The sequence below is a fragment of the Ictidomys tridecemlineatus genome, chromosome 8 (assembly GCF_052094955.1).
Source record: "Ictidomys tridecemlineatus isolate mIctTri1 chromosome 8, mIctTri1.hap1, whole genome shotgun sequence".
NCBI lineage: Eukaryota > Metazoa > Chordata > Mammalia > Rodentia > Sciuridae > Ictidomys > Ictidomys tridecemlineatus.
This window is the reverse complement of record NC_135484.1, coordinates 2117242-2126422: the sequence shown is the minus strand read 5'-3', so window position 1 is coordinate 2126422 and position 9181 is coordinate 2117242. Positions and strand designations below refer to the sequence as shown.

The window sequence follows — 9181 nt, the reverse complement described above, 5'->3', positions numbered from 1 at the left end:
TTGTTTTTTTGCCTGAGAGTATGTTCTATGTCAATATAAAGAAAGGAATTCACACAATTGTTTGTGTGCCTCCAGGAGGAAAAATGCAGACATTCTCATTACAATCCTGTTACACATCTAGGGATGACTGTAAGGAAGCTGTGGAGCTATTTAGCCAGCTCCTTGTTGACTTGGAGTGCAGAAGGATTTTAGAGGATGCTCCTGCCAGGTGTGGTGGCACATGCCTGTAATCCCAGTGGCTCAGGAGGCTGGAACAGGGGGATTGTAGGTTCACAGCAGCCTCGGCCACTTAGAGAGGCTGTGAGCAACCTACGGGGAGACCCTGTCTCAAAGTAAAAATTTGAAAATTTAGAGGTGACATGATTATGTCACTCAGTGAATCACATTTGTCTCTGTGGTGCAGGTTTCACCAAAGCCACTCCCTCCACTGAGGTTGCAGGGAGGGTCAGGAGACCAGCTCCGCAGCCCAGGGCTGGGCGTCATCTCAGCAGCTTTGCCAGCTGCTCCGTGAACAGGAGGCACATTCGGGTCATGGGAAAGGACCTGTCCTGGGGTCCAGTCCAGGATCTGTGGGGACTGTGTACTTTTATTCCAGGTGTCGGGGAAGCCCTCCCCTACCTGGCACACTGGGGTGAGCTGGTTTGCAGATTTTCTTTATTGAATTTCTAATCCCCGAGTGTCTCCTGGGTAAGGGTGGAACAGTGCCATCTCAAGGTCTTCCCTTGACAGGGCTTTTCTGAGCCATGCCCCTCCAAGGGGCCCTGTGATCCCGGCACTGCAAGATCTGCCAGACACAGTGCTGTCCGCTTGGCTGGGGCACCCTCAGCACACACTGCCATCCTGGGCAGGACCAAGGCAGACCCCCAGGAGAAGGGCTGGGCTGACGGCAGCCCACATGGAGACTGCTCACCTGGGCTGGGGCACAGACAGCCCTGATGGCTTTGGGGGTGTCCAAAGGCCAAGGGGACTTTGGGTTGTCCTGTTTGCCTCTTTGGAACCTCCCTCCACACTGGAGACTGCCCTCCGTATAGCACTGACACACACAATTCACCACACCAGACAGTCCATGGGGCACACTCGTCCCTCAAGGAAGCTTGTCCTTGATCTGAAATTCAGTCTGAATGGGCAGCTGCCCCAATGGTGCTGGTAGGCAGCTCGGCCAAGGAGGCGGGATGGTGGGAATGAGGCAGAGGACCACACCTCGGAGGGCAGGCCTAGGCGACCCAGACTGGCCAGTCCAGCCTTGACCTGTGGCCCTCTCAAGGTTACATAATGCCCAGAGTGTGGTGGGGACAGGGCTGTCAACTCCCACCCAGGACCTGAGAGGGCCTGTGGGTCTGAAGGTACTTGGGGCTGGTGTCCTGAGTCACACCCTCAGCCCTGCCAGGACCTCTGTGGGCTGTTCCCACCCTGGGCCTGGGCAGGTGGCCCTGGGTCCCTGTGTCCCTTCAGGTGCAGACGGGGCAGGGCCACCAGTCGGGCGGTGACTGCATGACCGCTGCGGGGCCTACCCTGGTGTACTCTCCAGAGAGGAACCCCTGCTGCAGTCCACTGTACATGGGCAGCAGGGTCAGGAGGCACAGGCGCTTGTCCCTGAAGAGCTTGAAGGTTGACAATAAGGTGGACCCAAGGCGGGGTGGCTTCGTCTCGGCCTCGTTCTGGGATCCACTGTCCTCTGTGGCTTCCAGAAACACGGCGGTCAGCAGGATGGCCAGGACGCCAATCCCTGAAAGGGGCAGAGGGGCAGGGAGCTTCAGTGTGGACAGGACTCACCCAGCCGCTTCCTGCCTTCCCACAGGTCCTCCCAGTCCAGACGCAGGTGCCGTCAGTCCCACCAGACCTCAGCCAAGCCGGGACCCCACGTGCCCACCACACGGACACACGTGTGGCCCCTGGTCAACGTGGGGCCTCCAGGCTTCCACAGGGAACCTGCCATGGACCCGCACTGTCCTCACGGGCACAGGAGACACTACAGCTGGAGAGAGCCCAGACGCACTCAGGGGCCCCGGCCACCGTCTGCCTGAATTCCTGCAGCCATGTCCAGCGACAGCAGACTTTTTAGGAAAGTAAGTCCCATCAGGGTACCATGTGCTACACTCCGGTTTATTTTGAATCTTTTGCCTAGAATACTTTGGTGGGAACTGGTTAAATGGAGTGGATCCATCACAGTGGGTCACGTTTGGGGATAAGGACAGAACTCTATTGCCCAGGTGGAAGAGGCCACCAGATCAGTAAAGAGGAGACCAAGCCAGCGCTGAGCCAGGTGCTGACCATGTGCCACCCGCGCTCAGCAAGGGGGACGTGAGGATTTAGTCCCTATGTTCCCTGAAGGACTGGAGAGAAGCAGACTGGGGCTGATGGACGGGGCAGAGGGACGGGGCTGAGGGGCTGCACGGCCTTTTATCTGAACCACGTCAACGGGCTGCTGTGTAAACTGCTGTTTCTAACAGGGATGGATCTGCTCCGAGGGAGCATCCTGGACCCCCAGGTGCTGGGCCTCAGGAGCCAGCGAGTCCCCTCCTCCCCGCCCGCCCCTGGCCCGTCCACCTGCGCCTCAGCTCTGCTCTGGGTGGGCCCAAGCTGCTGCAGGTGGTGTCTCTCCACAGAGTCCCTTTGACTCCCAGCCGGTTCTGGGCTTTCTGGCAACAGGGATGACCCCGTGTGGGCGGCACAGGCTGGATGGAGGTCTGGTCTTTCCCTTCCTCCTGGTGCCGCTGGCCCTCAGAACACTTTTCAAGGACTCCTTCCCGTTGACCTCCGTCTCACTAACCTCGCCACCCTCCCCTGTCATGGTAGAGGGCACGGGGAGGCGCACCGAGCGCTGCCAGCTGACCAGCCCTCACCATCATGCCAGGGCCCTCATCACTCGCCCAACTGACAGCTGGTCGTGGGGCACGGGGGCTCCCTGCATCCCCAGCGGCACAGGCCCCTCCTGGGGAAGCCTGTCGCCTGGTTGTGTGTGAATCAGGTGGAAGTCATGGTTTCCTCTCCTCTGCGGAGACGGGAGCTTGGGAGAGGCAGGCAGCATACAGAAGCCACACACCTTTGTTAGGAGCCAGGTGTGTGCAGACACCATGTGACCCAGTTCCCTCAAGGTGGTGAGGGATGTTGTGCAGGTAACGCTCTCGCCCTAAAGAAATCGGCTTCAAGAAACTTCTTCATGCGTACAATGCTCAGAGAGCCTGAGGTCACCACCCAAGTCACTGTGCTCTGCAGGTACCAAGTATCTGATGAGCAGCACCTGGGGCTAAGGCAGAGGAGGACTTGAAGGATAGCCTCAGAGTGCCACCGTGCAGGGCAGGAGGGAAGGAGGGCCTGCGAGCCACGGACGCGCCGAGGGGCTCTCCTGTGGTCTGTGCCACTCCTCTAGATCTGGCTCAGCACTCGGCCTGTGGCCACATCCTGCTACCACCTGCTGCCGTGAACACTGCGTTACCATTGACTGACCCGCGTCTCTGGCCTTCCCTGGGTGAAGACAGTAAGAGCAGTTTCTTGAGACCAGGGAACACCAGGAGCCTAATGTCCACTCCCAGATCCACCTCTCAGGTTGTCACCCCAGGTCTGGAGTCCTGAAGCCACGGGGAGGGGAGTCTCTGCTCTTTGTTGTCTAACTAGAGAGTGTAGAGCAGGACGTGATCTCAGCTCAGCCTGGACGCTGCCGTGAGCTGGGCCTGCCTGCTCCCATGGGAGACAGGGACGGAAATGCAGGGAAAGCAGAAAGCGCAGGCCTGGGTGACCTCTACCCCTGTCCCCAGCACCAGACCCACAGAACCTGGGAACCTACTGGAAAGCGCAGGCCACAGCCCGCTCCTCACCGACTCCCTCCACACCCTCCACTCTCCTTCCCAGCCACTCATCTGGCCTCAGACACCTTGGAGGGTCACCAGTCTCTGCTGTCCAGCCGTGGTCCTGAACCTCCAGGCTCTTGGTCCTCTGACCCCCTCTCACACCCACTCCCTGCTGCTTCTGTCTCTTGCGTGCGCCGACTCCCGGTCTGCTTTTCCCTCTTCTGCAGGGCTCCCATGCCCTGGCCAGCCTGTGAGCACTGAGTCGCCCAGGCTGTGGACCGTCCTCCCTGAAGTCCTTCCTGCTTCCTGCACTACACTCTGAAGGGTCACCTGCCCCATCAAGCCAAATGCCTCCAGGCTGGTGGACCTCAGCCACTTCTCCCCACACCTGTGTCTGCACACACATCCCTGGTCTTGTCTTCTCTGTCCAGATGCTGCCTGTGCCCCTCCTGCTCCTCTGGGTTGTGGCTCCCTGCTGGCTGGTCACCACCCAGCTTTCCTGTACCCCCACATCAGGTGGATATGAAAATCTGCCCAGGAAACAGATCTGCCCTTGTCCTTGGGTCTTTCACAGTAGCCTTGACCAGTCTGACCACCTGTCTCAGGCAGCCCACAGTGTCCCCCCCAGTCGCACCTCCCTCACCCCTTCCTGGCCTTTCAGGGTCACCTGGATGGACTTGGTCCTCCATGCCTTGGTCCCCTGGATGGGGACTGTGGTAGCTGCTCGCCTAGTGAGCTAGCTGTGGCCAGTGAGCTTGCCAAGTGTGGCTAGGGAGCCTTAGAAACAGACTTTGGGATTTTAATTGGTTGGAATGTGGCTGACAGCCAGTGCATGGGGCTCTGGGGATGAGAAGAGATTTAAATGTCACTGGCACCCTGCAGGGTAGCCCTGGCCCACAGGCCTGCTTTCCAAAGAGAAGCCCCTGAGGACCTGCAGACCACACAGGGCAGGGGTGTGGACGGAAACGGAGCACTTAGGAGCTGGGATGGTGCTCTTCAACCCAGGAAGGGGCTGGGCTTGGCCTTCGAGGGACTCTCGTGGGCTAAGGACACGTACCGGTGTAGATGCCCAGCAGTGTGTAGATCAGCTCCTGGGAGGGGCGGTGGGTGCTGTTGGTGGGCGCTGTGGCCATCAGGCAGTCGTTGGCCCCACAGGACTCAAGGTGCTCCTCTGGGGTGGCCTCTGCGGGGTCAGGAGCAAACAGCCTATGAGAGTCCTGGGCGTCGCAGTGGGAATGGGGGCAGGTGGTGGAGCCTCTGAGGCAGGACGTGGAAGGACCCGGCTGTGTTTGACAAGGACCAGGGCACGCTCACCCTTAGGCACACCTTGATCTCAAGACCCCTCATCAGGGAGGCAGAGGATCAAATACGCTTTCTGCCAAGAGCAGGGAAGAGCACACGCAGCATGGGCCTGGCTACTTTTTGTGCCCTCTCCCAACGCACCGCAGTCGGTGTCCAGTGGTCTCCATGGCACAGCCTCGTGACAGTGACCTCGCAGCACTGTCTGGGCTGGCGAGATGTGCAGAACAGGACGTGAGTGCTGAGGGTACCAGGCTGTGGGTGCTGAAACCCCGCTGGCCCTGAGGATGTGTGCCCTGGGTTCCTGCCCTCAGCTCCCTGGCCTGAATGTCCAGTGCCTGCTGCTGCACTCACCAGGGCCCAGCCGTAGCCCTCCCTGCTGGGGGACAGGAAGAGCGCGAGCCCCTGAGGTTTCCCTGTGGGGATGCCAGTAGCCAGCGATGACGTGCTCTGGAAAGAGCAGGAGGTTTGGCTACAGCTTCCCAGAGCTGGGCTCTACCTGGGAGAGCAGGAGCTGGGCCAGGCTGCAGGACAGGGTCAACCCGACAGCAGCAAGAGGCCAGAGCCTGTCCCCCAGGGCCGGATCCTGCCCAACTCCTCTGGCCAGACTGAGATCCTCCACACGGTGGTGTGCAAGTCACGTTCCGCATCACGGCCGGGCAAGGGACACTTAAGGCAGGTGACGGAGGGCTCCACCATGAGCGCACCTCTTGTTTCAGGAAGGACTGACCACAGAACTTTAAAAAGCTGCCCATGGACTAATTCCACAGGAAATAGTCAGGCAAACCTGTTCTTTGCCCCCAAAGGAAGCCATGACTCCATGGACCCTTGCTCCCCGGGAGGGGGCAATGTGTGGAGATGGATCTTCAGACCCCGACTGTCCTGGGAGGAGCAGGGTCTCATGGGACTCTGCGGCTGAGGCCAGCTGAGGGCCTCCTCTGGGAACAAGGCCAAGTGCCTACGTGCTGTCCGCCCTCCCCCTTGGAGGTCACCAGGGACACCCTGTTCTTCCCTTACCTTGAGTGGGAGTCTGCCCAAACACCAGAGAGGAGATCAAGTTGCCCCACACACCAGAGGACTGGAAGATGAGGAAGAAGATGCCGAAGTACTGGTTCACCACGTCCTCGCCGAGCTCGCCCACTTCCTGTGCACGCGTGTTCCCCAGGACTGTGAGGTAGGTGCACTGAGCAGACCACAGCGGGGCCGCTCCCAGCCCCAGCAAGATGGAGGTGGGGATCAAGGTGAACCTGCAAGAAAGGGCAAGGGGTGGCCTGCATCCCTGCCCTTGATCCTGGCCACGCCTCCCAGACTCGCCCTCCTCAACAGAATCAGGTTCTTCCTGCCATTACGGGGGCCCGTGGGGTGCAAGGGAGGCTGAGGGCCGAGGACAGATCCCAGGGAGAGGTCAGCACTGGGGGTCAGGAGGAAGAGAGGGAGCCATCGGGAAGGCAGGGAAGTCCTGGTGGGAAAGTGGGGAGGAGCTGCCAGTCAGCCTCCCGCAGAACCTGAACAGTCAGTTGCCGCCAGAGTCCCGCAAACCAGGAGGTGGGTGGGCGGGAGGGCGGGTACCAGCTGGCGTAGAAGTTGCCCAGGGAGAAGGCCACGTAGCAGCACATGGAGCCAACAATGGTCCACTTGCAGCCACATCTCTTGATGAGGATGGGTGGAAGGAACATGGAGGACAGGAGGACAGCGCCGTAGAGCGTGCCGAGCGTCGCCACCCCCATGCCGTCCTCACTGTAGAGGCTGCTCTGTGGGAACAAGACCGGCCTGTCAAGGAGGGGGAGGAGTAGGCAGGGGAGTGGTGTGGGTGCCAGGACCCGTGGGCTCAAGGCACCTCAGGTCCCCAACCCCAGTAACAGGCCCTCTGTGCTAAGGACACGGCAGGTAGGCGGCGTAAGGCCAGCAGCCTCTCAACAGCAGGACGGGCACCCTGCTCCCTGAAAGTGTGGAGGTGGGGACACCCGCCAGCCTCAGCGCTTGGGAGGAGGACCAAGGGAAGCTGCTGGAAGGCTTCCCTGTGCCTGGAAGCAGAGGCCCTTCTCCCGACCCCCCTGCAGCGCTGGAACAGCACTGAACTCTGGTTCAATGCTGGGCATGCAGTAGGTGGCTACTTCTTGACCTGGCTGACAAACCATGGGAGACTGTGGTCATCACCAGAAGTTCCAAAACGGTGTCATTGTATGACAGCCCTGGCCACAAGGTGCAACACTGAGCAAGCTGCTCTCGGGGACAGCGATGGCCTGCCTCCTGCCAGTCCTTGGAACTCTCTGAAGGTCTATTGCCAGTGAAAGATCAGACTTGAAGTCATGTTGACTCCACCCCAGGTCCACGGCACCAGCACCAGAGCCTTCTGGAAACCACTGGGTTCTGTATGACTCGGACTCAGGAGCAAGCGGTCCATCAGTGGCTCAGAAGGAAGACGGTTCTGCCCAGGGTCACACTTTTGCTTAAAGACAGCATGGAGTCCATGAGGTCTAGCCAGGTTTGATAGATGGTTATTTCTGCACAGATCACAAAGCCAGGGGCATGGAGCCATGGAATTCAGGATTTTTCTTGTGTCTCCTTTTGACCACCAAAGGCAAATCGTCCTCTCAAACACTCTCTTGAGACACTGGCTCTGCTTGTCCAAGGGTCAAACAGTGTACAGCCCGTGGAAATGTAAGTAGGACTGACTCTGTCAGGTTTTGTATTAAAACACAGTCTGTTCTGGAGAATTCAGAGGGCATAGGGCAGAGAGTCTAGGGTGCACTGACAAAAGAAATGGCCTTGCACTATCTGTTGCCTGTGGCTCTGGAGGCAGGACAAGCTTAGAGGTCAAGGTCATGCTCCAAGACCCATACCTACCTGCAGGTTCTGCAGACCTCCGTAGGCTGTGAAGAGGAGGAGGAATCCAAAGGAGACCACGAGGACGTTCCTCAGGCTTCTCTCCATGGTGCCGGCTCAGGGTCCACTGGCAGTGGGCACCTAGAGGTGGAGCTCCCTGCAAGAACCAGGGTGCCGTCCTCCCTCTGAGTCACAGTGTGCTAGCCGTCAAGGCTGCTACTAGTTAATGAACTTGGTCACACTGGGCCCCGAGCACCAGAGAGTTACTCATTTACCTTCCTGCATCTCACCCGACCCCTTCCTCTGAGGCAGTGCGGTGGCTCTTCTCAGTGGCACATGATGGCACTTTCACACTACTTTGGACAGGTGTGATCTTATGGCAAAGTGATACACTTCCTATTTTACATGTGCATGTGACCTACCTTCTGCCTGGAGAGATTTGTCAACAGTGCTGAATGTGGATGGTTCTTCTGTCCTAAAAAGCAAAGCATAAATGTCAACCCCAAGGCACTGAGTTCAACTTCTGAAAAGGAGCTAACATGAGGACACCCCAGGCCCAGCCTTGGCATTGCAAAGACCCGATGATCTTACACTGTTGAAGCCATTTAAGAAGATTCCATGAGTAGGGCTCTTTACAACATGCAGAGCACCCCAGTGGGCCCGTTTCATGTCACCCACACAGCACTGTTCTAACTGTCATAAGAAATCCAAGACCTGTAACACACAGGACCAGCTTCAGCCAAGGGGCTGGACATGTGCCTTCTCGAGCAGTGCCGGTCGGGTCAACAGTCACTGGCACATGCAACGACTGAGCTCCTGACGTGCAGCAGGTGGAGCTGTGACACTGATAGCTGCATTTTATTTAGTTAGTTAAAATTCAAACAGCAGTTACTGATTTGGATAGGGCAAGTCTGCCCCAAACCTCAGAGCTGAAGCTAGAAAAATCCCTTTGCTACTCGTTTGTTAGTAAAGCTTGATGCTTGCAGACTGTTCCCAAAGCTCTGTGACCCTGGTCACCTCTGCCTAGTGTGGATCTATGAAGTGAGCCTTCCAGCGTGGGTCAGGGACATGAGGTGGCAACTGTTGAGGGAAGCCACCATCTGAAAATTATGACCCTCAGTCAAGGGGATGAGGTGCTTGAAGCTTAGTCTGATGACAATGAAAGTTTGATGAAAATAATAAATATGTGGAGCAAATGTGGATACTGCTGCTCACGCAGAACTGAGAGCAGCATGGTGCACAAGGGCCTGACCGTGGAAAAGGGCTCA

The 9181-nt window shown here is 58.2% G+C and overlaps 1 protein-coding gene across 3 annotated transcripts; it reads right to left on the bottom strand.

The window, feature by feature from the left end:
- Positions 1 to 637: 637 nt before the first annotated feature.
- LOC101960643 (unc-93 homolog A) lies at positions 638 to 8697 on the bottom strand. 3 transcript variants are annotated; one of them, XM_078018751.1, is made up of 7 exons: positions 8505 to 8697; positions 8336 to 8388; positions 7935 to 8070; positions 6657 to 6838; positions 6105 to 6334; positions 4846 to 4971; positions 638 to 1726 (listed from the first exon to the last, which is right to left on the bottom strand). In XM_078018751.1, exons 3-7 carry the CDS (start codon positions 8019 to 8021, stop codon positions 1449 to 1451), a joined length of 903 nt encoding a protein of 300 aa, XP_077874877.1. In that variant the 5' UTR covers positions 8022 to 8070; positions 8336 to 8388; positions 8505 to 8697; the 3' UTR covers positions 638 to 1448. The 3 variants fall into 3 exon arrangements, with proteins under 3 accessions (XP_077874877.1, XP_077874876.1, XP_077874878.1); XM_078018750.1 differs by lacking the exons at positions 8336 to 8388; positions 8505 to 8697 and having other exon boundaries at positions 7935 to 8314; XM_078018752.1 differs by lacking the exons at positions 8336 to 8388; positions 8505 to 8697 and having other exon boundaries at positions 6657 to 6833; positions 7935 to 8313.
- Positions 8698 to 9181: the final 484 nt, after the last annotated feature.